At 58.8% G+C, this 27,426-nt stretch overlaps 1 protein-coding gene across 5 annotated transcripts; it reads left to right on the top strand.

Annotated features, from left to right (window-relative positions):
* The first annotated feature begins 173 nt into the window (after positions 1–173).
* Positions 174–26,041, top strand: DHX37 (DEAH-box helicase 37). 5 transcript variants are annotated; one of them, XM_045535026.1, is made up of 27 exons: positions 174–373; positions 1,483–1,652; positions 4,136–4,248; positions 5,734–6,073; positions 8,418–8,566; positions 9,334–9,426; positions 9,731–9,827; positions 11,054–11,167; positions 11,815–11,916; positions 12,138–12,252; positions 13,103–13,198; positions 13,406–13,488; positions 14,497–14,641; positions 15,306–15,382; positions 15,722–15,954; positions 17,741–17,852; positions 19,822–19,928; positions 20,059–20,247; positions 20,983–21,107; positions 21,198–21,314; positions 22,634–22,806; positions 23,244–23,358; positions 23,438–23,575; positions 23,751–23,845; positions 23,934–24,007; positions 24,879–24,976; positions 25,094–26,041. In XM_045535026.1, the coding sequence occupies exons 1-27, from the start codon at positions 268–270 to the stop codon at positions 25,177–25,179; spliced, it is 3,462 nt and encodes a 1,153-aa protein (XP_045390982.1). In that variant the 5' UTR covers positions 174–267; the 3' UTR covers positions 25,180–26,041. The 5 variants fall into 5 exon arrangements, with proteins under 5 accessions (XP_045390982.1, XP_045390979.1, XP_045390981.1 ...); XM_045535023.1 differs by having other exon boundaries at positions 13,388–13,488; XM_045535025.1 differs by having other exon boundaries at positions 5,731–6,073.
* Positions 26,042–27,426: the final 1,385 nt, after the last annotated feature.

The following is a 27,426-nucleotide window of genomic DNA, read 5'->3' as shown; positions in this document are numbered from 1 at the left end:
TCGGGCCTCGCCCCCTCTCTGCATAGTCCCGCCCCTGCCCCCACACGCCCCGCCCCTGCTCCACACGCCCCGCCTCCGGCCCGGCCCCGTCTTCCGCGCGGCCCCGCCTTCGGCCCCGCCCTTCAGTGGCCTGGTCCATCCCAGCTCTCGCGATAGCTTAACCCGGAAGTGTCGTGGCTGGGGCTGGTGGTCTGGGCACCCACGTGGGCTGGGCTTCAGGTTGACTTGGTGCTGCCGCCGGCGGGAGCCGAGCTGGGCCGAGGCGCCATGGGGAAGCTGCGCCGGCGGTACAACGTCAGGGGGCGCCAGCAGGCGGGCCCCGGCCCCTCCAAGGGCCCCCCCGAGCCGCCCCCTGTGCGGCTGGAGCTAGAGGGTAAGGCGTCCCGGGACTGGGGTTGGACTTGGCGGGAGGGTCGCCCAGAGCCTCGCTGTTAGGGCTGGCAGTGAGGGCAGGGGTCCTTCGGCCTGTGCCCTGCCTTCGCAGCCCTGGGGCGGGGGGCCCAGAGAGGTACCCCCATTCCGGATGATCCAAAGGGGGCGGTTAGTGACAGCCTAGTTTTAACAGTGAATAGGGACAATACTCCGGGTTTCTCTCGCCCTCCTATAGGCCAGGCACTAGTCTAGGCACTGGAGACATAGCAGAAAAGGACATTTTAAAAATCCCTGCCACCCTGAGTTTACATGCTTAAGGGCGGAGACAGGCAAGAGAAACGTGTAAAATGTGTAGAATGTCGTGTGGCTGTGAAGCAGAGGCGGCGCTCGGAGTGGCTGCAGTGCTCCGTGGGTTGCGGGGAGGGCCTCACCGTGTACGTGTGGGAGTCAGGACCTGAGATGAGAGAGAAAACGGGGCCCAGGGCAAGTTGGACCTCACGGGTCAGGGTGAAGACTGGCGCTTTTTCTCTGAGTGAGAAGAGAGCACAGGAGGGTTTACGCAGAGGAGGGGCAGGACGAGGGCTTCTTTTTAACAGCATCACTTTGGCTGCTGTGTTGAGGAAAAGCAGTAGAGGGCAAAGGGAGAATCAGGGTGGTGGAGTGGGAGGTGGAGTGGATGCTTGGACCAGGAGACAGCAGTAGGGGAGGTGAGAAGTGGGTGTGGGTGGATTTGAAGTTTAACTGAGCAGTTAAACAGAGTCAGATCTTGCCCGTGCAGGATCACCAGAGAGGGAACCCCAGGGTCAGATGCGAGCCAGAAACAGGTACCTTCCGAGGTCCTTCCTCCCTAAGAGTCTGCGGTAGGTGGAGTTGAAGTGTAATATGATGACTGAAATTTTCTAAATGGTCTAGGTTGTATACTTTCAAACTATTGTATTTAAAAATAGATACAAATTCAGCACTCTAGTCCACTGGACTCTCTTAAGAGGATGTCATAGTGTTATTATGGAAATAGATTTGATCTCAGACCCCCTGCCCCCGAGCAGCGGGAGACGTTAATGAGCGTCTCTGGCTCCCGGGGCTGTGGGTGAGGCACATGTGTCTTTTCAGACAAGGGCACATTGAAAGGAGTTGACGCAAGCAACGCACTGGTTCTGCCGGGGAAGAAGAAAAAGAAGACCAAAGCCCCTCCCCTGTCGAAGAAGGAGAAGAAGCCTCTGACCAAAAAGGAGAGGAAAGCGCTGCAGAAAATCCTGGAACAGAAGGAGAAGAAGAGCCAGGTACAGCCTGCTCTGAAGAGTCTGCACACAGCTCTCCAGAGTGGGGAGTCTCTCTGTCCTCCCATCACGGTCCCCGAAGCAGGACTCTCCAATAGAACTTTCTGGAATGAGGGAGTGGTCTATGTCTGCTTGGTTCAATGCAGTAGCCGCTTAGCCCCATGTGGCTGTTGAGCCCTTGAAATGTGGCTACTCTGGCTGAGGAACTGAATTTTTGTGCTCACATCTTTTTCTAAGTTACTTATTTTTTTACTTCCAGAGAATTTCAGTTTTTTTTTTTTCCTTAATTTTGCTTAAGGAAAAAGGTCTGTCATAGGAAATTCAAACATCTACAAAAGTAGAGAGAATAGTGTAATGGACTCCCGGCTCCCCATTTCCAGCTCCAACAGTGATCAGCCCCTGGTCAGTCTGGGGCCGTCTCAACTGCTGGTCACATTCCCACCCCCGAGTCCTTTCAAAGCAAATCCCAGGTGGTATAAATCTGTACTAGTGTCCTGGGGCTGCCGTACAAATGACCACAAACTGTGTGGCCTAAAACAACGGAAATTTATTCTCGCAGTTCTGGAGGCCAGAAGTCCGAAATCAAGGTGCAGCAGGCTGTGCCCCCTCGCTAGGCTCTAGGAGGCTCCTTCTGGGCCTCTCCCAGCGGGTGGTGGCTCCAGTGTCCTGCGCTTGTGGCTGCATCACTCCAGTCTCTGCCCCCATCTTCACACGGCCTTTCCTCTCCGTGTCTGTTGTCAGGACACTTGTCACTGGATTTAGGGCCCACTCAGATACTCAGGATGGTCTCGTCTTGAGATCCTGTAACTTCATTACATCTGCAGAAACCTTTTTTCCAAATGAGGTCACATTCACAAATTCCGGGATATGGACGTACCTTTGGGGTTGGGGGGACCATTCAACCTGCTCTGCATAGCATTTCATCCATAAATATTTCAACTCGTATCTCTAACAATAGAACCCTTTTAGATAACCACAGTACCGTCAGCACACTTGATTTTTTTTTAATATCAAGTATCCAGTAAATGGTCAAGTTTCTGCTTGTTTCATAGGTGTGCCCCACTCGTTTGTTTGTTTGTTTGTTTTCCCCTTGTAATTTATTTGTTAAAGAAACTGGGTGCAGTGGCAGGTGCTTAAAAAAAGAAAAACTGAATTGTTTGTCTTGTAGAGTTTCTTACCATCTGGATTTTTTCATTTATTTATTTTGTATTTTATGTAGATCAACTCAGCATGGTAGATTTAAATTTCATTTTAAACATGCTGCTCTGCCTTCCGATTGTCCTGTGCAGTAGTATTTGCATCGAGAGCAGTGATTCTGAACTGGGACAGTTTTGTCCCCCACTCCCCCACCTCCCAGGGGACAATTAGCAACGTCTTGAGACATTTTGGGTTCTGACAACTTAGGGATGGTGCTGGCCGGCAGTTGGGTGGAGGCCGGGGTATGCGAAACAGCCTGCAATACACAGAACAACAAAAAGTCGTTCAGCCCAAATTGTCAGTGGTGCTGAGATTGAGGAACTGTGATCTGGAGGCTTCATCGGATTCAAGTTTGACAAGGCACACATGTGCCGTGTATATCCTTCAGGAAGCCCACGGGACTCTCCTTAGCAGTCACTGATGTGCAGTCCTTGGAGCTATTAATAGAGGGAAGACTCATTCTTCTGTGAGTGTATCCTTTTTAAATCCTGTTTAGTGGTTTTTTTTCCCCCACTATCCTGTATCTTGCTTTTTGTTTAAATTGTGAAATATACACATAGAAGTATATGAGCTGGGTGTGGTGGCTCATGCCTGTAATCCCAGCACCTTGGGAGGCTGAGGTAGGAGGATCACGTGAGGCCAGGAGTTTGGGACCAGCCTGGGCAACATAGCATGGCCCTGTCTCTACAAAAAAAAAATTTTTTTTAATTAGCCAGGCGTGGTAGCATGCGCCTGTAGTCCCAGCTACTCAGAAGGAGAGGCTGAGGCAGGAAGATCGCATGAGCCCAGGAGGTTGACGTTACACTGAGCTGTGATCAGGCTGCTATATTCCAGCCTGGGTGACAGAGGGAGACCTCACATTATAAAAACAAAACAAAAAAAAAGAGTATATGTACAATTTCAAAAACAATAAAGCAGAAATGCATGAAACCCAAACCCAGGTGAAAGAATCAACTGAGGCTATGTTACTCACGGTGGCCTGGGGCCCAGTTCACACCAGCACACATGAAGCATGAAGCTGCCTCCTCCCTGGTAACGGCTGGAGCGTGTTGCTCTGTATGACTGGCCCGTGCTTCATCCGTTCAGTCTCCCGTGGATGGACATCTGGGTGGCCGACAGTCTTCTATCATGACACTCAGTGCTGCAAAGAGAGCCTCGTTTGTACAACCCTAGACTTCATTTAAAAAGACTCCAGCTGTTAGCGATGCTGAGATTTCATTTAGAGCATCACTTCCCCTCTGAGAAGGGTCGTGATGCCAAATGTATAACGCACTCGTTTCCTTTCCCAGCGAGCAGAGATGCTACAGAAGTTGAGTGAAGTGCAGGTTTCAGACACAGAGATGAAACTCTTTTATACCACATCCAAGCTGGGCACTGGGGACCGCATGTACCACACCAGAGAGTGAGTTGCCAGCCCCTCCTTCCTGCCAGGGCCCCCCCGGGGGGGGGCTCACAGGTTTGGAGTCTTCTGGGGGTGCGGTGTTTAGGAAAATAGATTTGTGGTGGCCTGAGTAGCTGATGATCGACTGTCCGTGCTAAATGCATCCGGTTGGTAAAGGCCTGAAGTGTCTTGCCCTGGTGATGTTGGTGTTCCCTGCAGTTTGGAGTCCTGCATCGTAGGTTCTTCCAGCTTTTGTACAGAAGATTAGGCCAGAAATTGCCATTAGGTGATCAAGAGTTCAGTCTGGCCCACTGATGGGCTTTGGTTTGTGTAGTGTCGCTAAGGCAGGAGGATCGTTTGCTAATATGTTACTGAAAGCTCCCCGGAGCTACTGTAATAAATTACCACAAACTTAGTGGTTTAGAAAAACGGAAGCGTATTCTGTCGTGGTCTGGAGGCCAGAAGTCCAGCATCAGGTGTGAGCACAGGTGCTGTGTCTGGAAGCCACATGGGAGAATCCGTCCCGGGCCTAGTCCTGGCTTCCGTGTTGCCCGCAGTCCTTGGCTTGCAGTTGCTTACTCCAGTCTCTGCTCCCCTCGTCACATGGCATCCTTTCAGCATGTGTGTGTGTCCTCACGTGGCATTCTCCTAGACCCGGGTCTAGGCCCTGAGTCTGGGTCTCTCTTTTCTCTCCTTATAAGAACACAAGCCATTGGTGGGATTAGGTGGGATTAGGCCCATCCTGATCCAGGACGACCTCATCTTAATTTAATCACATCTGCAAAGACCCTGATTCCAAATTAGGTCTCGTTTTGAGGTTCTGGGCAGACATGAATTTTGGGAACACGTTATTTAACCCAGTACAGCCAACGTTTAAGAAGTAGATTTCACATTAAAATGCAGGTTCCCACCTGGTCTTGACCAGTGGGACAATCTGACCACACCAAGTTGGCATTCCCCCCGGGCAGCGACCCTTCCATGAGCCTGTGTGCCTCCCCCCGGTCCTGCCACGCTCTGCGGCCTCACTCAGCCTGCTCTGTCCAATTAGGACAGGCCCATCCCTGCCGGCCCTGTTGGTCATTTAGTGACTGTTTACTGAGTGCAAACTCTGTCCCAGGAGTTCCTCTAGGCCCTACAGATGGGACAGTCCATACAAAGAAAGTCCTTCCCCTTAAGGAGCTTGGAGTCTGGTGGAGGGAAGATGGACGTACTGAGCAGAAAACACAGCGGGGAACGTGGGTGGAGAGAAGGGAGAGGTGTCTCAGGCTGTGTGGTCAGGGACAGTCTCCCTGCTAGGTGACACTGGAGCAGAGGCTTGAGTCCGGAGTGAAGTGGAGGAGAGTTATCTGCAGGAAGGGTGTTTCAGGGAGTGGGAACAGAAGTACAAAGGCCCTGAGGCAGAAAGGGACACGGCCTTAGATTCCTGACCTCTGGTGAGTGTCTGGCAGCCCTGGCCTGCCTCAGACGTCTGGGGCCTCATGCCTGAAATCCCCGCTCTCCCAGCAGGAAGCCTGATCAGCTCCCAGCCCAGGGCCCGGAGAGGTTCAGCAGCCTCAGCGGGGCCCACCGGAAGCGTCGTCGCTTGCCTTCAGCAGAGGAGTCCGAGTCCTCAGAGGAGTCTGAGCCAGATGACGCCCCAGCCATGGAGCAGGCTGAGGCTGGTGCGGGGACAACAGCAGCGCACCTGCCACCAGCTCCCCTGCAGGCCGCGGACGAGAGCCCGGCGCCCCGCACTCGGGCCCCGCCAGCCGGGACTCCCGCTCCTCCGGCAGCAGCCTCCGCCCCGACCAGGGCCCCGGTGAAGCCCGCTGTGTTCATCCCCGTGAACCGCTCGCCGGAAATGCAGGTTTGCCGCCCTGGTGTTTGTCATTATGAATGCAGGTTAGCGTGACAAGGGGCTGGGGGCGAAGAGAGGGCATCCAGGTGGGGCAGGTTATGTCCTCTCTGTGCCGCCTCGTGGGGCCGTCGTAGAGACCGAGGAGCTCTGACCCTCGATGCAGGGAGGCTGGGCTGCCAATAGGCCCAGCACGCGGTCAGGTGATCGAGGTCGGCCTCAGCTGGCCGTGTCACCGTCGTCCTCTGACCTCGGGTCCCGGCCCAGGTAGCACTGATCCAGGTGAGAGTTTGGGCTGTGGGATCAGTTGACCCGAAATCGGGTGCTGGTTCTACCACTCTGTAACTCACTTCTTGGGTCCCGTTTTCTTTATCTGTAAAACAGAGGTACTCCATCTGCTTAAGGTGCTCCCTCTGTCTGTGCCTCAGTTTCCTCACCTGGTACAAGGAGGGTTGTCATGACAGTAAAAGGATCCAGAGTATAGAAAGCCCGTGGTACATGTTAGGGACTCTGGAACCTTAGAGGTGTGGCCAGCTGTCTTGTTGCAGTGGGTGTGAGGCTTTGGTGACATTGTGGGCACCAAGAGGTCGCTTGGCCCAGGGTCTGGCCCAACACGGTGGCTATTTCCTCCGTCCGTCGACACATTTCCAGTGCGCGGGTGCTGTGGGCCAGACCCTGGGCGGGCCCGGGAAACAGAATGGTCTGCACCCTCTGCAGCTTTCAGTCCCGTGGGGGAGGCCGACATTGACCACACTCTGTCATAAATAGGGACAAGAGGCCAGGCACAGTGGCTCATGCCTGTAATCCCAGCACTTTGGGAGGCTCAGGTTGGAGGATCGCTTGAGGCCAGGAGTTCAAGACCAACCTGGGCAGCATAGTGAGACCCCTGTCTCTGCAAAAAAATTTTTGAAAGAAAGAAGTAGGGACAGGAGCCATGGAGGAGATCGGGTCCAGTGAGGCGGTAGCCTAACAGGTCCTGGTCTCATCAGGGACGGTGTCTGGGGCAAGAGCTGAAGGAGCAGCACAAGTTGAGGAGAGGGTGGGACTGTCCCACGCCGCCGAGAACTGCACGAGCAAAGGCCCTGGGGCAGGAGGGCCGCTGGGTGTCTAGACCGCCTGTTCCAGCCAAGTCAGAGTGCGTTGCGGAAACAGGTGCCATCTCGCCAGCTCCTCTTTTAAAAACGAAGAAAAAAGAATAGAAAACACCAGTACATTGTTCCTAATAAGTACTATTTAATGAAATTGTAATTGCAGTTACATGTGTGCTTATACAAAAGGTCTTAATCAGGATAAGCTGATTGCTCTAACAGGTGACCCCAGCCTGCCAGGGCTTCACATGGCAAAGGTTTATGTCCAGGTGCTGCCGTGGCCCGACGCCACCTGGTGGCGGGAGGTGGTGTGGGCCGCTGCTCCACAAGGTCATTTGGGGCTCAACCTCCTCCTCCTGCTCCTCCTGTCCCTGCCATCCCTCGGGACTTCAGCTTTTGCTTTTCCTTGTGATTTTTTTTTTTACTCAACATTGTGTCCTGGGGTTCATCCCTGCTGACGCAGGTTGTTGCCCCCACGCCCGGCAGTCGCGTATTCCACTGTGTGACCGCACCACAGCGTGGGCGTTCCGGTGGGGGCACTTGCGTAGTTTTAGGATGTTGCTGTTATCTCCACTGCTGTTTTAAACACTGTTTTTCTCCTTTTATGAACATATGAGCACAAGTTTCTCGTGGTCACTATTTGCAAACTGGAGGTCCCAGCCGTCTTTGGGTCATAAAATGACCAGCATTTTTCTTTTTGAACAAATGGGATGGAATAAAATAGAAAAATTAAAAATATTAGCGTGTTGGCATGCTTGACACATAAGGGTGTTTCATGGAACTTTTCCTTCTGCACGTAGTACGTATGTGCGTGTGTATGTGCACTGTCCTGATATATAAAATCTGTTGCTCTCCGTGGGTCATAGGAACCAACTGCATGAAAGCCACTGCTCTGGAGGACATACGTAGGAGAGGAATTACCGGGTCACACGTGCTCGACTCCGATAAAATTAGCACCAGGTTATTTATCGAGGTTGTCGTGCCGTTGAGTGAGACTCGCCCCAGCAGTAGCCGAGAGCATTCCGAAGGACACGGTCCCCTTCTCCGTGTCCTGTGGGACATGGCTCTTTGTCCCCCTCCCCAGCTGCCAAGGCCCCCAGTCTCCAGCAGGCACATCCGCTCACCCTCCAGGTGCCAGCTGCCACCCTTACGGAGACCACGTCCCGCTACGTAGCCTTGCTGTGTCTGTGCAGAGTCCCCTGTCTCCACTGCTGCCCTGTGGCACACACGCCCCAGTACCCAGGCGCTGATGTCCTCTCTCCTGCCAGGAGGAGCGGCTGAAGCTCCCGATTCTCTCCGAAGAGCAAGTGATCATGGAGGCCGTGGCTGAGCACCCCGTCGTCATCGTGTGTGGCGAGACCGGCAGTGGGAAGACCACGCAGGTGCCGCAGTTCCTCTACGAGGCGGGCTACGGCAGGTAGGGGCCGCACACGGGGCTCTCTGCGGGTCCCTCGGTGACAGCCGGGATGTGGTCCCCAAAAGTCATTAAGAGCCTGGGCTCCCAGGGACCTGGTCCTGTGTGCACCGTGTGACTTCAGACAAGCTGTTTGACCTCCCTCGGCCTCAGTTTCTTCATCTGTGAGATGGGGGTGCTGTAGCACCTACTTCACAGGGTTCTGCAGATTAATGAGCGGGTTTGCACAAAACTTGCAGATCAGTCCTTGGCACGGAGGGTGACGTGTTTGCTGTCGTCACTGTGTAGCCTCCTCTGGGCACTTTTGACCTGAGTGTGTTGGAGTCGTGCTCACAGCTGTGATTTGCTGTAGGGAAAGGACACAGGCACAGTCAACACAGGGAAAAGGCACATGGGTGGCCCGGGGGAGGGGGACCAGGCTTGAGTTTCTGGAATCCTCTCCCAGTGGATTCGCAAAGGACACTCTGGATCCCCTGGTGACCAGTTGTCACAACGCGTGTGGGACATCATCCACCAGGGAAGCTCGTTGGAGCTTGTTAGACACGTTTCCCAGCCGCACATCAAGAGCTGCCTCCTTCCTTCTCACCGCTGCCTGGGACTGTCGACCCGTTTCCTGTGGGCTGTGCCCTTTGCACTTAGCACTGTCCCCTTCCTGAGCCCCCGGCCCCTGGGCGAGGGCTGCGTCAGTGCAGCAGATCTTGCCGTAGGACAGCAGGGACGGGCCTGGTGGGGCCACGCACTGCTGACGTGTCATGTTCTTCTTCCCCCAGTGACAACAGCGTCATCGGCGTCACGGAGCCCCGCCGAGTGGCTGCCATAGCCATGTCCCAGCGAGTGGCCAAGGAGATGAATCTGTCGCAGCGGTGAGGGCTCTGCTTCCTGGGGGAGGGGTCGTGGGGGGGTCCTGTGGCCCTGCCCAGGTGTCAGCTGCCCGGGAGGGCGTGAGCAGCATCCATGACCAGGGGGCCGGGTGCGAGTGTCACCTCTGCGTCTGAGCACAGTGGGACCCGCCCAGCAGGGGCTGTGGGGCAGGGATGAGGCCAGCCAGGCTCACATCACGTGATGTGCACTGAGGGAGGAAGGAGCCCGTGCGGGGGCTGGAGGACAGAGCTCAGAGAGCCAAGGTCCAAGACTCACCCGCCCTGAGCTGAAGTCTGTCCTCAACAGAATCGTCTCCTACCAGATCCGGTATGAAGGAAATGTGACCGAAGACACCAGAATCAAGTTCATGACGGATGGTGTGTTGCTCAAAGAAATCCAGAAGGTCGGTTGCTGGTCTTGTCTCACTAAGCAAGGCCAGTGAGCATGGGGTAGGGCACTAGGGCGTCACCCGTGATGTGAGCAGCCAGTGTGCCGCTGTGTGACTTTGGGCGAGTTGCTTAACCTCTCTGAGCTCAGTTTCTATCCAGGCACATTGGTGCCTTCCTCATAGGATCATTTTGATCCAGAAGTCGTACAGTGTATGTGAGCAGCTTTGCATAGTGCCTGGTACCTAGTAGGTGCTCATTAAATGCGAACTTGTGTTTGTTACTGTGATTGGGGTCACCGAGACTGTGCACTCCCCGATGTATAATGAGCACCTGTGACGTGCCAGCACTGCCCTGTGCGTGAGAGACCCAGACACCGTCCCCCCTCAGGAACGTCCTGGTCCAGTTGTGTGCTGCCAGGGGCAGCGCCAGATCTGAGTGGGGAGCCCGGCCTCATGCCGGGGAACCCGGACGAGGCCACGGGGCCTTGCCCTTGAGCAGTGGTGTGTTTTATAGTCCCCAGCCTTGGACGCTGTGTCCCCAGGGCGTTTGGTTTGTAAATCAGGACACCCAGCTGCTGCCTCCCTGGGCGACTCTCTCAGGCCTTGGGGAGCTTCCCAGGGAGTCGGAACATTCTGGGAACTCGGCCGTTCGGTCAAGTGGGGTGGCGTGCGCGTCCAGGGGGCGTGTGGGGCCCGGACTGAGAACCGCCGTCTGGTGAAGGCAGCTCTGCGCCAGGCTGGCTGTGTGACGTGCCCCGGGCAGGGCCAGTCTCCAGCGAGGGCAGAGGTGACTCCAGCCTCTCAGCTCTGAGGCCACTGGGGGTGGCTGCAGATGTGGTTCTGTCCGGGCAGCCCCTTTCTGTGTGGCACGTGCCACGGCCCCCACCCCCGTTCCGCGTTCCTGCCTGCCCGCCCGCCCGCGGGCACCCGCGCCTGGCGGCTCAGCTCTGATAAAGAGTCTCTGCCCTTTCTCTAGCACTTTCTCTCCCAGGCCCCGTGCTGTGCACTTTGCAGGTATGAAACTGTCATCAAAGCCTTACTATGAGCCCGTGAGGGAGGTCCAGTTGTGGTCCCCACTGTATAGATGAGGAAACTGAGGCACGGGGCCAGGACTCCCCCACAGCCAAGTGCTCAGGGTCCCTGCTGGCTATTGAGGGGCCCCTCGAGTGGGAGTTTGGGGACATGAAGAGACAGTGGGGCTCAGGCCTGGGAGGGGGTTCTCACCCACCGCCCACCCCCAGGACTTCCTGCTGCTGCGGTACAAGGTGGTGATCATCGACGAGGCCCACGAGAGGAGCGTGTACACGGACATCCTCATCGGCCTCCTGTCCCGCATCGTGTCCCTCCGGGCAAAGGTAGCACGGGGGGCAGGAGAGGCAGGGGAGCCCCTGAGGCCCCAGCAGGAGCTTGGGTACCTTTGGCCCAGGTCCATACCTGCCCCGGGCTGCTGCTGTGAGAGGGTCCCTGGGGACAGGGTCCCCTGGGCCAGGGCTGTGCATGTGACCTTCCCTTTCGCACACCAGAGATGCTCCGGCCAACCCTCAGCTTTGGGGTGTGGGGTTCACTAGCAGCAGGAAGCAGCGGGGGCTTGGGGGGCAGAGCCCAGCAAGAGAGCCCTCGGCACCGAGTGAGCCGGGACCGGGAAACCCCACCCGCATCCGCATCCGGGGAATCAGGCAGCTCCTCCCTGGACCCCGGGGACAGACAGTCTCATGGGGTTGGGGGCCTTTGGGTCGGGGGCCCCTTCTCTGCTATCCAGCCTCACGTTCCACCGCCAGAGCCCAACTTTGGGGGTCTCGAAAGGCCCCTTGAACAAGCTGCTTCCCTGGGAGGGCAGATCCTGCTGTTGCTTCACTTTCCAAGGGGTCTTGGCAGCCAGAAAGGGGGCCGAGGGCGAGGTGTGGAGGGAAGCAGAACTCCACCCCCCACCACCGCCTTCCCGGGCTCAGACGCGCCTGTGCCCTGTGCCCTGTGGCCGTGGTCACCGTGCCTGTCTCCACAGAGGCACCTGCCGCTGAAGCTGCTCATCATGTCAGCCACGCTGCGGGTGGAGGACTTCACCCAGAACCAGCGGCTCTTCCCTGAGCCGCCACCGGTCATCAAGGTAACGCCCGGGCCCGCATCCCAGGCCCCTCTGTGAGCACAAGGACGCCCAGGTGTCAGGGGGGCTCCTGGGAGAGCTTGCTTGGTCCCGGGGGGATTGACAGCGTGTCGAGAGGCATTAAAACCTTGACTTGGAAAGATCTGGAAAGGAGAGGGACGACCCTGGGCCAAAGCTCAGCCCACCCACCCCCCTCCCCCAGCGCCTCCCTGCTTGTCTCATAGGTTGAATCCAGACAGTTCCCGGTGACGGTGCATTTTAACAAGAGGACGCCGCTGGAGGACTACAGTGGCGAGTGCTTCCGGAAGGTCTGCAAGATCCACCGCATGTTGCCCGCGGGTGAGGCCCCGGCCGGGGGGAGGGCGGAGGGGTCTCTCCCGCTCCAACCCCACACGGTGAGGGCTGTGTGGGCGGGCGTGGGGTGCCCAGGCTCTCGGCCTGTCTCCCAGTGGCTCAGAATAGCTGCTTGTCTTCACTGTGCCTCAGTTTCCTCACTGGTTCCAGAGCGTTCACAGCACCTGCCCTGCCCCGTCCTGCGCACAGCTCTGTGAGGCTCCCGTGATTGGAAGGAGGAGGGAGTCCCTTTGTGTCCCAGGGCCCAGGCGGGAGCCGCTGGGCACCGGTGTCCCCGGCACAGTGCGGGTGAACACGTGCATCCGCCTGAGGTCCCCATGTCCCCATGGCACTTGCTCGGTTACTTACCTGCTGTTATTTAAATCGACTCGACCTTCTCGGGGCTAGAAAGGTAGAGGGCGTTAGAGATGCCCCCGGCCAGCCTGGCTTGGCCCCGTGAGCAGGCTGAGATTCGCGGCTCCACGATGCTCTGGCCTTGCCCTACTTACGGCACCAGGGTGTCCCAGGCCTCACAGCCACTCTGGGAGACTCTGGGCCGATGGGAGCTTGGGCAGCAAGGCCTCCCGTGGCCTCGCGTCTCGGGGCAGGGCGGTGCTGTCGTGTGTGTGCGGGTGTCTGGGCGCCTGTTCTCAGTGCTTTTGGGGGTGGTCGTGCCAGGTCACGGGGTCACTGTGTGTCGAGCCCCCTCCACAGCACCGTCAGTCTAGGACTAACTGCCTCTCACTCATCCGTGTCTGCACCATCCCGGCCTCAGAGCAGGGCTTGGCAGTGCTCGTTGCTAAGGAAATGATCGCTGAGTGACTGGCGGATAACGGGGGCCCGGGTCTTTCCGCAGGCGGCATCCTGGTCTTCCTGACGGGGCAGGCAGAGGTGCACGCGCTGTGCCGCAGGCTCAGGAAGGCCTTCCCACCCCCCAGGGCCCGGCCGCAAGGTAACCAGCTCATGGACACCCCCGGGCAGCCAGGCTTGGCCCCGCGCCCCTGGCTGGGGTGACGGGTTCCGCTTCTGAGTCTCCCGCTGGCAGAGTTGGCACCTTTGCCTGCCCGCAGCTCCCAGCCCTCAATGGCAGCAGAGCAAGGTACTGGCAGCCGGCACCAGCCACAGGTGTGTTTCTCCCCAATCTCTTCCCCTCTCCCAGGAAAGGAGGATCAGGAAGACTCGGTAGAAGAAATGCGGAAGTTCAAGAAGTCGCGGGCGAGGGCCAAGAAGGCGAGGGCTGAGGTACGTGGAGGGCTCACGGGGCAGGCTCGGGGTGTGCAGGACGGTGCCCGCTGGCCCACGTGGCTCACAGGGCAGGCTCGGGCTGTGCAGGACGGTGCCCGCTGGCCCACGTGGCTGCTTAGGTGTGATTGTAATTGGAATGAAATTATACTAAAAATGTAGGCCAGGCATAGTGGTTCATGCCTGTCACCCTTGCACTCTGGGAGGACGAGGGGGGAGGATCACTTGAGCTCAGGAACTTGAGGTGGCAGTGAGCTATGATGATGCCACTGCACTCCAGCCCAGGTGACAGACCAAGACTCTGTCTCCAAAAAAACAATGAAAATAAAGATCCAGTTCCTCGGTGGCTCCAGACCCAGTGGGGCTGCTGGTGACCGTATTGGACAGCGCGAGTCCGACACCCCCGACAGAAGGGAGTTCTCAGGATGGCGCAGCTCTGGAAGCTGCAGGGTGGGTGATGATTTGAAACATATTCAGAGGAAGCTTCCGGAAGACTGGCCCCTGAGTGCCTGTGCAGGGCCTGTGAGGACCCCCGAGGAGGGCTGACAGTCCCGTGGTGCTTGCTGAAGAAGTGGGAGGGTCTATTCCCGGGGGTGGGCACAGGCTGGGCTGGGAGGGGCCTGCCCAGGCTGTGTGTGCGTGTGTGTGCGCGTGTATGTGTGTGTGTACATGTGCGTGCGTGTGTGTGTGTGTGTGCGTGTGTGCGTGTGCGTGTGTGTTGGAGGCAGAGACGGGGAGCTGCTCTCTGAGCCTCCGTCGCACTGACAGGGGTGCCGGGCACGTCACGGGTTCTTTCCCTGTGTCGGCTGACAATCTTCCCAATAGCCTGTGAGCTGAGTCCTGTGACAGTCCCCAGTGTGTAGGTGAGGAAACTGAGGCTGCCCAAGGGCCCGTGGCCCGTGGTGGTGGCGCGGGGCTTCTGCACAGCTGGGTTTGTTTTCCCGCACGTGACGCATCCTCGCTCCCGGGGCCGCTGCAGCCGTGGTGTTGGGGTCTCGTTGGCCGTAGGCGTTGCCCCAGATCAACCTGGACCATTACTCGGTGCTGCCGGCTGGCGAAGGCGACGAGGACAGGGAGGCGGAAATGGACGATGAAGAGGGCGCCGTGGGCTCCGACCTCGATCTGGACCTGGGGGACGATGGGATGGACGGAGGTGTGGCCCTAACAGAGCGTCCTGCCCTCACACCCACCACGCACCAGGCCCTGGGGAGACAGCGCAGGGGAAACAAACGTCTGCACTCGAGGATGTGCCAGGAGCCCCTGTGCCCCTCGCAAGGGCGCGAGCCCCCGAGAGCTGGGCCTTCTGCAGCTTTGCGCCGCGGTGCTTCCTGCCCTCCCGGGCGGCCTGGCGCAGAGCAGCCGCAGACACTTGCTGGGTCGAGTGTGTTGGGGGTGCCTCCCCCGGGCTCATCTTTGCCAGGGGGATGCCAGCCTCGGGGGCCTGGGGGTTGCCCAGCGCCCTGCTGTGTCCGGCCCAGGGCCGTGTGGGGCAGCCGAGGGTGCCCTGGGCAGGCTCAGCCGCCCCCAGCTGCAGTGTTGCCAGGACACGGGGGGCAGGGCCAGGGCCCAGGGACCCGTGGCCACACTCTTCCAGGGAGACTGTAGCGTGGCAGGCGTTCGGATCTGGGTCAGGGCAGTGGAGACGGGAGAGCCTTCAGAAGCCTCTGGATGGGCCCCCAGGCCTGGCCCACCTGCTGGCTGCCCGAGGGTGGATCCCCTGGTAGTGGGTGGTCTAGGGACGTCTGTGGCAGAGCAGGGTCCTGCCCATGGGCATCTGTCCCAGCTGGGGGTGCTAGCGGCTCCTGCTCTCCTTCCAGGTGAGCAGCCGGATGCCTCCCTCCCCCTCCACGTGCTTCCGCTCTACTCCCTCCTGGCCCCCGAGAAGCAAGCACAGGTAACCCTGCTGGGCCCCGGGCGGTCGCCTGGCGTGGGGCGCCCACGTTGGCTCTCGGGGCACCTCCTAGGGACATGGCAATGGGGTCCGGCCAAGCCCTGGGTCATCCTCTCCATCCAGTTTCTCCAGCACCCCCGGGTTTTTGGCCTCTTCTTAAAGAACAGAAAATCTCCCAGTGTGTCTGCCCAGGAGCACCGTGGCCCGGGCAGGGGACAGCTTGACCTCGCCACCTCCCGGATGTCCCCCACCTGGCCAGCTGTGCCCTCCCCCGCCGTGCCTCCATCCCATGATTTCTGTCCTGATTCTGGGGTGTTCTTGCCACCCCACCCTCAATCCTAGGTCTTTAAGCCTCCCCCGGAGGGGACACGGCTATGTGTCGTGGCCACCAACGTGGCCGAGACGTCCCTGACCATCCCCGGTATCAAGTACGTGGTGGACTGCGGGAAGGTCAAGAAGCGCTACTATGACCGCGTCACTGGCGTGTCCTCCTTCCGCGTCACCTGGGTGTCCCAGGCGTCGGCCGACCAGCGAGCAGGCCGGGCAGGCCGGACAGAGCCCGGCCACTGCTACAGGTGGGTTACCTGGGACCCTCCCCAGTGACAGCAGAAAAGGCCGGCTGTCCCCTCTGCCATCTGTGGTGGGTCCCGAGTCCCGCTGGGGCCTGTGTCCCTGGGATGCTCCTTGCTGGCTGTCAGATGCTCACGCTTTGTTTTATTCTGCTACTGAAGTCAGGCCTTGTCTTTTTGGCTGCTGTCTTCTTATTTTGATAACAGCTTAATCGCAATTTAAATCACAGACCATAACATTGACCATTTCAAGGTGTCTAGTTCTGCGGGGCTCTGTGCCCGTTGGCATCGCTCCCCAACCTCCCTCCCTGCTGCCCCCAGCAGCCCACATTCCACTGCCTGCCGCTAAGGCCGAGCCTGTGCTGAACACGTCATACAAATGGAGTGAGTCACTCCCCCATGGCCTGGCGTGTCTGCTTTGTGTCACTCAGCATGTCATGTTCACCATGTCGTAGTGTGTGCCAGTCCTTCATGCATCCTTATGGCTGAACACTGTTCCACCGTGTTGTGTTTGTCCCTGCGTCGGTCGGTGGCGTGGGGGTTGTTTTGGTTGTTTGCTGTTGGGCACGGTGCTGCCCTGCACGTTTGTGTACGAGGATTTGCTGGAGTCTCCATTTGCATTTTTCATAGGTATGTACCTAGGAGGGGAATCGCTGGGTCGTATAGTAACTCTAGGTTAGGCCGGGCACAGTGGCTCACGCCTATAATCCCAGCACTCCAGGAGGCCAAGGCGGGAGGATCGCTTGAGGCCAAGAGTTTAAGACCAGCCTGGACAACATAGCAAGACTCCGTCTCTACTAAAAAAATAGAAAGAAATTAGCCAGGCAACTAAAAATAGAAAAAAATTTGCCAAGCGTGGTGGCGCATGCCTGTAGTCCCAGCTACTTGGGAGGCTGAGGCAGGAGGATCCCTTGAGCCCAGGAGTTTGACGTTGCTGTGAGCTAGGCTTATGCCACGGCACTCTAGCCCAGGCAACAGAGCCAGACTCTGTCTCAAAATAAACAAACAAACAAACTAAATAAATAAACAAACACACTCCCTCACTCACTCTAGGTTTGACTTGTTGAGGAATTGCCAAACTGTTTTCCACAGCAGCTACACCATCTAACACTCTCGCCAGCAATGAACTCGGGTTTGATTTCTCCGCGTCCCTGGCAGCACTTGCTGTCCTCAGTGTTTTGGGTGTAGCCGTCTAGCAACCGTGCATCGGTATCACCTTGTGCTTTGGTTTACATTTCCCTGTGGCCGGTGATGTTGTCTGATTGGCCATTTCTGTATCTTCTTGGAGAGCTGTCTATTCAGATCTTTTGCCCATTTTTTAATTAGTTCATTTGTCTTTTGTTGCTCTGTAAGAGTTCTCTGCACAACCTGGATGTTTGATCCTTATTGGATGTATCATTGGCAAACGTTTTCTCCAAGTCTGTGTGCTATTGCTTTTAATGGCTTTATTGTTATTATTTCTAGTAGCTTTATTGCTGTTCTTTTGAACAGTATTTTTAATAATAAAAATAGGAAATTTAGAAAATATACAAAGACAACCAGTTGGAAGTAGCTGTAGTTGAAATGTAGCGTTCGCTGTGTGCCAGGCACTGTTTAAGCAACTGTGCACGTGACATCTAACTAATCTTCACCAGTTCCCTACCTGGCAGCTGCAGTGCGAGCCCTATTTCCCCGGGGGAGGAGACTGAGGCAGGAAGAGGCTCAGGATCTTGCCTAATGAGTGTCAGGATCAAGACTCAACCCCGGGAGCTCTGACGGAGTTTGGTTTTTACCGTCCATCCTTTCCACGTAGGCTGTACTCATCTGCGGTGTTCGGCGACTTCGAGCAGTTCCCGCCTCCAGAAATCACCCGGAGGCCCGTCGAAGACTTAATCCTTCAGATGAAAGCTCTCAACATCGAGAAGGTCAGTCGCTGCCCCCAGCCCTGTTGTCACCCACCGAGTCCCCAGGGGCCACCTCCCTTCCTCCGAGGCCCAGGGCGCCCAGGGAGCTGAGACCGCAGGCGCCTGCCCGGCCTGCAGCAGCCACTTGCAAGATGTTGCGTCAGCAGGTGCCTCAGCAGCCTCTGGTCTCCTGTGACCACCACCTCCCCAATTCTTTGTTCCCCTTGGGCACCCAGGACATGGCTGCCTGGTGCCACGCAGTGCTTGTAGGCTGTCAGTCCTTGGGCTTCACAGAATGTTCTGTTGAGTCTGCCTGGCTGAGGCCTTCCGTGACCTTGTCCTCCAGTGCAGGGGAGCAGTCCTGTCCAGGGTGCCCCTCGCCCCGCTCTGGGACGGGGTGGGCCGGGCAGAGAGTGTCCTGCACCGTGGTGCATGCTGTGACCTGCCCCACCCTGTCCTGTGGGTGTCCAAATCCCTACAGATGAGGAAACTGAGGCAGGGAAGCAAAGGTCTTGGTCCAGGGACACACAGCTAATAAGGGACAGAACCCAGGTGGTCTTCTGGTGCTTTTTAAATATATATCTTCATTGATTTTTCTGGTTGTAAATATAATTATGTGCAAGATTATAAGAATTCAGGTAGGTTGGGCATGGTGGCTCACACCTATAATCCCAGCACTTTGGGAAGCTAAGGCAGGACGATCACTTAAGGCTAGGAGTTCAAGACCAGCTAGAGCAACATAGCAAGACCCCACCCCTATAAGAAATTTTTTAAAACCTAGCCAGACGTGGTAGTGCGCGCCTATAGTCCCAGCTACTCGGGAGGCTGAGGCAGGACGATCGCTTGAGCCCAGGAGTTGGAGGCTGTAGTGAGCTGCGATTGCACCACTGCACTCCAGCCTGGGAGACAGAGCAGGACCCCGTCTCTAATAAATAAGATACTTCACATAGTCATAGAGAAAGTGACATCCGTCCTGCTGGCCGTCATCTGTGGCCCCTGTCCCCAGCTATGCTTTCCAAACACATAATATCCTATGTTGTTATCACTGTTTTTTTTTTTTAAATATTGGGATATTTTATATACTGTCTCCGGCTTTGAAGTTCTACACCTAATAAAAATAATGTCATCCCCAATGCATTGGGTGCTGGCATGTGCTGGGCGCTCTGCATGCATGACCTCAGTTTATCTTCACCACGACCCTAGGAAGGAATTACTGCCTTTATCACCCACATTTTACAAATGAGGAAACAGGCACTGACTGAGACGTGCCTTCAGTCCCCGAGGCTTTACCTGGTTTGGCCCCGGCCACCTTCCTCCCGGCCCTCCCTCCCCGCCCGCGCCCACTGCTGCAGCCTCACCCGCCCCCAAAGCAGCTTGACTGAGACAATCACACCGCAGACAGCTCCGCCATCCAGTGTGCAGTCGTGGGTTTTGGTGCATTCAGAGGTGTGTGGTCATTGTCACGGTCAGTGACCGTTTTCCTCACCCCAGAAAGAAATCCCACGATCCGGCCCCCGTGAGCGGTGCTGCTGTGAACACGGGGGCACCAGCCTGTGTCTGAACACCAGTTTTGGTTGGTCACTGTCTCTAAGGTGCCACCATCCCTGAGCCCGATCACTCTCGGTCCTCTCACCATTTCACTGCCTGGGCTCATTTGCTCCTGCCACACTGTTTCCGTGACTCCTTGCTGGCCACTGCGGCCCCTCGGGGGCGGGCGGAGGCTCGGGGAAGGCAGAGCTCTGTGTTTTGGGCTTCTCCATCTCCCATCGCCCAGAACAGCCCCTGCCGCCCCTGTGTGAGTCCGTGAAGGAGGCTCTGGGTTTCGCCTGGTGCCTGGACTTTGAGGGTGCCCTGGGCCCCCGTGTCCCAGCTGGCGTGAGCGGCGCCCAGCCTGGAGAAGCGGTGGGGGGAGGACCCCACTTCCGGAACGGGGCACCACACTTGCTGCTGGGCATCGGCTCAGTCCCTGCCACGTGTGCCTGTGTCCCAGGTCATCAACTTCCCCTTCCCGACGCCTCCCTCCGTGGAAGCCCTCATCGCTGCCGAGGATCTGTTGATCGCGCTGGGTGCCCTGCAGGCGCCCCAGAAAACAGAAAGGTAGGGCAGGGGAGGGGTGGGCAGGGCAGGGGAGGGCCCGTTCCCTCCCTGCTCTCGGCCCGAGCTGCCTCCTGGGTCTGGCTTCAGAGCGTCCTCCTGGAGCCGCCCCAGCGCAGCCCTGCACCTCCAGGGTGAAGCAGCTGCAGAGCTCCCGGCTGAGCCGCCCCATCACCGCGCTGGGCAGGACCATGGCCGCCTTCCCCGTGGCACCGCGCTACGCCAAGATGCTGGCCCTGAGCCGGCAGCACGGCTGCCTGCCCTACGCCATCACCATCGTGGCCGCCATGACAGTCCGCGAGCTGTTCGAGGAGCTGGACAGGTGCGCGGTCGGGGTGGGCACTCGGGGCCCTGCAGGACCCTCATTCTTGCTGAGCCCTTCGGTGTTCGGGTCTCTCTGATGGCCGTGGTGGTCTTCACCCGCCACCCCTAGAGGTCAGATGAGGCCGTGAGAGTTGGAGGCAGGAGGGTCCCTGATAATTGGAGGGTCACTTGCAGTCAGCGCCTTAAAACAGGGACCAAAGTAGGGAACAGCAGTGCCATTGACAAGTGGAACCGGGACTATGAATGTGTGTTTAGCTTATCGCATATTAAGAAAATCTAGAGCGTAGTTGGGACCACGAGTCCTCGTGGATGAGCAGCCGTTTAATGACTCCCGGCATGCTTCCCTGCACACGTGCCTTCTGCAGCGTGAGGATAAAAAGGGTTGTTTCTGCATAAGTTTTTCAAGGCGCTTCAGTTTCCCGAGGGCTTCTGCATTCCTCCAAGTTCACCTCACTCCTCGTTATTCATGAACAGTGTGGCAATGTGCGACAGCATTTGTTGGATTATTTATATCAATCTGTAGACGTGAAACTGCAGGGTCAGTGGGCACGTGGGTTTGTAATCTTGCTGGCCGCTGGTGCTGAAATTTGAGCTGGAGTTTAGTACCTTGATTACATTCACCAGCGACCCCCACCACAGGCCCCTAAACCTGGGCTGATTGGGCTGGTTAGTAGATGTGTTCCAGCCCCGAGGGCGGCCAGGGAAACAGCCCGGGCCCCGTGTGTGTTCGCAGGCCGGCCGCCAGCGAGGCGGAGCTCGCCAAGCTCAAGGGCAGGCGGGCCCGGGTGGCCCAGATGAAGAGGACCTGGGCAGGGCAGGGGGCGTCTCTGAAGCTCGGCGACCTCATGGTGCTGCTGGGTGAGTGCCCCGCCTGGCACAGGGTGCAGGGAGGGTCCCCCAGGCCTGGGATGGGGCTGGCCAGCGAGCGCGCCCCGGCTCGCCCCACAGGTGCCGTGGGAGCCTGCGAGTACGCGGGCTGCACGCCCCGGTTCTGCGAGGCCGGCGGGCTGCGGTACAAGGCCATCATGGAGACGCGGCGCCTGCGGGGCCAGCTGACCACTGCAGGTACGGCCCCCGCCAGCCTGCTCCGGGCACACAGCTTGACAAAGTGACTCGTGGAGTCCGTGTTTGTAAACTTGCCCACTCGCTAAAACTTATTTATAACCCAGAATCAATACTTGGTGCTTTTGCAGTCACGGGTGGACGTGCACATGAGCAGGGCAGCAACAGATTTGAGCTGCCCGACATGCGCGGTTGCCCATCAGGTTGTCCCTCAGTCACATCTTGTCCCCGGCACGTCCTCTGTCCCCACTCTGGCCTGGATCTCTCTTCCCTCCCGGACGTCCCCCCAGACCCTCAGACCCTTCTGTGCAGAAGGATGAGGTGTTGCCCCCACTCCACCTGGGCTCAGCAGCACCCGGGGATGCTGAGCACCTCGGGAGGAGAGAAACGATCTCCACCTTCCGACCCACGCTTAGGATGAGGTGTCCACTGGGTCTCTGCTGGGCAGGCCGCGCTCCTTTCCCTGAGGCCGATGGGGCATTTGTGTTCAGCTCGAGCAGTTCGCAGGGTTTTCTGCCAGAACTGATGGCTTTCTCCCAGTCGATACTTTCCCCAACACCAGGTGCATCCCCGTGGCCCTGTCATCATGCTCTGTGTCCCTCTGGCGGTGGCTTTCCTGAGTGGCCTCATCCCCCAGTGCATCAGCTCTCAATTGCATTCAGCCGCCAGACAGCGCATTAGACGTTTGTTGTCCCCTGAAGTCACCTCATGGGCCAAGAAGGCAGTGGGAGGTCTGGTCACCTCTGCCCTCCAGGCAGAAGGGAAGGACGGGGCCAGACGCCGCCTGCAGCCATCGCTCTGCTGCTATGTGGTCCTGGGAATTCCAGCCGCAGCTTCCCTCTTCACGTCGTGGACCAGAACCGAGCTGTGGCGCCCTTGCGTGTTGGGGGCCAAACACTCTGCCACCCGCACGGGAACTGGGGCTTTGGCCTGGCGCGGTGGCTCACACCTATAATCCTAGCACTCTGGGAGGCCAAGGCGGGAGGATTGCTTGAGCCCAGGAGTTTGAGGTTGCTGTGAGCTAGGCTGATGCCACGGCACTCTAGCCTGGGCAACAGAGTGGGACTCTGTCTCAAAAATAAATAAATAAATACAGGAACTGGGGCTTTGTCCCAGGGAGGAGGGGGTGGTGTGGGTGCAGCTGCAGTCCTGCCTGCCGAGGGCTTGGCCTCCTGGTGGCCCCAGGGGCAGTGGCCGGGACAAGCAGGTGGCTGAGGCTGGAGCACCCAGCTGCATGGTTGGGACCTTCTGGAAGGTCTGGGTAGAGCGGCCCCCAGCCTCGCTGTCACCACTGCCACCCTCACCCTCGGCCCTCCCCCCAGTCAACGCCGTGTGCCCTGAGGCCGGGCTCTTCATGGATCCCAAGATGCAGCCGCCCACCGAGAGCCAGGTGACCTGCCTGCGGCAGATCGTGACGGCCGGCCTGGGCGACCACCTGGCGCGCAGGGTCCAGAGCGAGGAGCTGCTGGACGCCAAGTGGAGGAACGCGTACAAGGTGGGGCGCATGGACACCCGGCTCGGGGCACGCACGGTCGGGGCACCTGGCAGGTGGGCCGGACCCTCCAGTCATGGGGTGGGGTGGGACTGTCCCCTCGGTCATGGGTCCCTGCAGCCCCCCCCCCCCCCCCGTGAGTCTGCTGTCCTCGTGTATTTGCCTCTTCTGCGTGTTTTCTGTGGACGGGTCTCAGCACGGGGCCTGTGGGCCTCCCTGTGGTCTGGGGGCTCAGCCGCACCGTAGCGTGTGTCAGGGCCGCATTCCCTCTATGTCGGGATCGTGGTTCAGCGTGTGGACGGACCACGTCCCTCGGCTGATGGACCCTGTTCCCCCTGCTCTCTGGCTGGCTGGATAAGTGGGTTCTCCTGGGTCAAAAGCATGGCAGGCCCCGAGCCCGCATTCCTCCCTGACCGCGTCACACCCAACGTCTTCCCCAGACCCCTCTCCTCGACGACCCCGTCTTCATCCACCCCAGTTCCGTCCTTTTCAAAGAGCTCCCGGAGTTTGTGGTCTACCAGGAAATCGTGGAGACCACCAAGATGTACATGAAAGGTACATGAAAGGCCGGCGAGGGACCCTGGGGGCGGGCACACAGGACCCCGGGGCAGCAGCACTGTGACCCCGCCCGCAGGTGTCTGTGCCGTGGAGGTGCAGTGGATCCCCAGCCTGCTGCCCTCCTACTGCCAGTTTGACAAGCCCCTGGAGGAGCCGGCCCCCGCCTACTGCGCCGAGACGGGTCGGGTGCTGTGTCACCGGGCCAGCACATTCTGTGAGTCAGGGCGGCGGCCTGGGTGGCCCGGCCCACTTGTGGCCGTGGGCCCCTTGCACACATGCATCGCAGACAAGGCCATCCCAGGCCTCCTGCCCTTCTGCTAGGTGGGCAGGGAGGGGACTCAGGAGGGCGGCTGTAGGGGGGTCTCGGGCTCACCGGCTCCTGCCCCCAGATCGCGTCGGCTGGCCCCTCCCCGCCGTCCAGGTGGATTTTCCGCAGGGAATTGACCGCTACAAGCACTTTGCCCGGTTTCTGCTGGAAGGGCAGGTAGGCAGTGGGGAGGCTCCCGCCCCTTGTCCCGGGCGCCCTGGGGGCCAAGCCCAGCTGTCTCACCCCAGCCGTGCTCTCTTGGCAGGTCTGCCGCGGGCTGGCCGCGTACCAGGGCTGCCTGCTGTCCAGCCCCAGCACCATGCTGAAGACCTGGGCCAGGTACAGCCTCCTGGGGGCAGCGCGGTGGGCAGGCGGGGCCGGGGCCTGTGTGACAAAGGGCCACACGCTGGGGCTGCAGACATTAGACACGTGTTCTCCCTCCGTGCCAGAGGCCAGAGTCGACATCGGGGTGTTGGCAGGGCACTCCAGGGTCCACCCTCCCATCTGCCCCTCTCCTGCTCCCTTCTGCCTGTGGCCCGGGCCCCGAGCACGCGCCCCCCCTTCCTGAGACTGGCCGAGCTGACGGCTGGCACCTGGACAGTGCAGGGGCTTAGGGGCGCAGGCCTGGAGGTGCAGCAGGCACCGGCACACACACCCGAGCGCTCTCCCCGCGGGCGACTGGAGCCGGGTGTGGGGCAGGGCGTCCCCGGCCGGGCTGTCATGAGCCACGTCGTTCTCCCAGCAGACATTGCCAAGCATCTGCTAGGTGCCGGGATACAGACACAATCCCCGTCCCTGTCCCTGTAGTAGTGACACTGCAGTGCAGGGAGGTAGACACCAAGCAGGACACAGCGAGGACAGATGGCAGCGACTCGGCTCCACAGGGACAGCACAGGCGCAGAGCGAGGCCCCGAGTGGGGCGGGTGGGCTGTGGCGGGGCTGGCCAGCGAGAGGCCCACGGCGCAGAGGTGGGGGAGGCGGGGCGGGTGCCCGGTGAAACCTGGAGGAAGACACCAGGCAGGAGGAGCCACATGGGCACTGCAGCCTCGGTGGGCACGGGACCTGGGGACGGCCCGGGCGGCTGGATCAGAGGGGCGAGGATGGCGGTGGGAGGAGATGGGAGTGAGATCCTCCTGCCCCAGCATGAGTGGGGCTAGGGGACTCTTCACCCTCCTGGGCAGGGTGCCAGCAACCCGCGTCCCACCCACAGGCTGCAGCCCCGGACGGAGAGCCTCCTGAGAGCCCTCGCCGCGGAGCGCGCAGACTGCCGCGACGCCCTGCTGGCCGCCTGGACGAGAAACCCCAGATGTGAGCTTGGCCAGGGCCGGTGGGAGTGTGTGGGGTGGGCCCACTGAGGCAGGGCCTGGTGCTGAGTGCACAGCAGCCAGTCCCTGGGCCTGATGCCATCCTCTTCCCGCCCTGCAGACCTGCTGGCCGAGTACTGCGAGTGGCTTCCGCAGGCCATGCACCCCGACATCGAGAGAGCCTGGCCGCCCACCTCCGACCCCTGACCCACACCTGGCTGCAGGCCGAGGACTGGTTCGGGCACCCCCTGATGTGGGCCCTGGCCCCTGCCTGAGCCCGGGAGGCAGGCCGAGCCCCGGGTCCTGGGTCATCCCAGCCTGATTCTGCGCAGAGCTTGCCCTGCGCCATCGAGCCCAGGGGTGGCTTTTCCGTAACTATTTATTACACAGTGGGTGATGATTTCATCTCACGTGCTGGTCCGTGTCTCACACGTGCCCTTTGGACTACGCTAGTCCCAGCAGAGCGGCAGCGCTGGGCACATGCAGGCCCCTCCCCACTCCCCTTCCGGAAGGCAGGAGCGTCCCCCACCCCCCGTGTTTCTTTCTCCCCTCAGCAGGGAAGCCCCCAGGGGTGCCCAGCACCCCGGCCTGGCCTCAGAGCCATCCTAGACATCAGCGAGGCTCTGAGTTCTGCTCCAGCCTTGGGAGGCTGCCCGGCCCACCCCCAGACCCCATGCCTTCCTGGAAGGTTGGCCGTCAGCACCTTTCCTGTGTTGTGGCCACACAGAGTAGACATCATTCCCTGGGTGGTCTCTCAGACACCAGGGAGGGGAGCTGACCTTGTCCGTCGTCCGTGGTCACTGGAACTGGGGCCGTGCGACTGTTCTGTCAGCCTTGAATGAGGACCCCAGACACCTCATTTTGCCTCCCTCTCTCCTCCGTGGCAGAGGTGGAGGGGACAAGGGCAGGGGTAGGTGCCCAGGTGACAAAGGGACAAGGGGGCCCCTGCCCCCCCCCCCAGGGAGGGGCTTGGACGTCTGCCCAGGCCGAGCTTGGATCTGGCTGGATTCTGCATCTGCAGCTTCAGCGGGGACAGAGTTGTGAAATAAAAATGTTCCCGCACCCACAGTCCCCCACACTGTTTTCTGCGCTGGGCTCAGGGAAAGATACCCTGGGTGGACAGTGTCCCGGGAAGCAGGGCCTGGCCTGGCGGCCTGACCTGGCTTCTCCTGAGGGAGGCCTGGCCTGCGCGGGGTCCCTCTACCCACCTGGCCCACAGGGCGGTGCCCACGGCCCTGCCCCCGCCCGGCACACCCTCCCGGCGAGCTCCGCCCCTCCTACAGCTGCAGAGGTGGGCCCCGGGGCTGGGCAGCCTGCAGACGTGTCTTGCTTGGCCCGCCGGTGATTGAGGGAAGTTTGATACCCTGCTGTCCTGTAGAATTGGGATGTTTCCCACTCAAACATCCTGACCTAGAATCCGCCCCCTGCACAAGCGCCGGCCATTCTGAGATGGAAGAGGAAGCCATGCTCTCCACCCCGGCCTCTCGGGTGCCAGGGCAGCCGCCTAAGTGACGTCCCTGCCTCCGTCCATCCCAATCTGAGGCCACAGTGCAGGGTCCAGAAACATAACTAGGCAGTTTTTTAATATAATTAACATACCATAAAATTCACCGTTTTAAGGTGAACAATTCAAGGGCTTTTAGTATATTCACAGTTGGGCAACTGTCATCATCATGTAATTCCAAAGCACTTTCGTGCCCCGTCCCTGTCAGCGTCCCCTTTTGTCCCCACTGGGCCCCACTGATCCACTCCCTGACTCTGGATCTGCCCATCTGGACATTCCTTGCAAAGAATCATGGAATGTTAAAATTAACATGTGGCCTTTTGTGACAGGCTTTCATTTAGCGTAAGATTTTCCAGTTTCGTGCATTCGGTAACATGTATTTAGTGCTTCATTCCTCTTTATGGGTGACTAATGCTCTGTTGTATGGATGAAACCACATTTGTAGTTGTTGCTAAGCTTTGACTATTGTGAACAGAGCTGCTGTGAACGTTCTTGCACAACTTCTGTGTGAATGTGCTTTCCATTCTCGGGTGTATATGTAGGAGTAAAAACCAATTTTTTTAAGGCCTCGTTTCTCTGCATAGCTGTCTATAGATGAAAAACATAGCCACATAGCACTGAAAATCAATGCTGGCCAGGCACCGTGGCTCGAGCTAGTAATCCCAGCACTCTGGGAGGCTGAGGTGGGAAGATCGCTTGAGACCATGAGTTTGAGACCAGCCTGAGCAACATGTTGAGACCCAGCCTCTACAAACAATTTTAAAATTAGCTGGATGTGGTGGTGCATGCCTGTAGTCCCAGCCACTCTGCAGGCTGAGGCAGGAGGGGCTTGAGCCCAGGAGTTTGGGGCTGCAGTGAGGTGAGCTAGGCTGACTCCACGGCACTGTAGTCCCGGCAACAAAGCAAGACTCTGTCAAAAAAAAAATAAAGGTGTACAAGTGTCCATGCCC

This window comes from Lemur catta, chromosome 21 (genome assembly GCF_020740605.2).
Source record: "Lemur catta isolate mLemCat1 chromosome 21, mLemCat1.pri, whole genome shotgun sequence".
Taxonomy (NCBI): domain Eukaryota; kingdom Metazoa; phylum Chordata; class Mammalia; order Primates; family Lemuridae; genus Lemur; species Lemur catta.
This window is presented reverse-complemented; position numbering and strand designations above follow the sequence as displayed.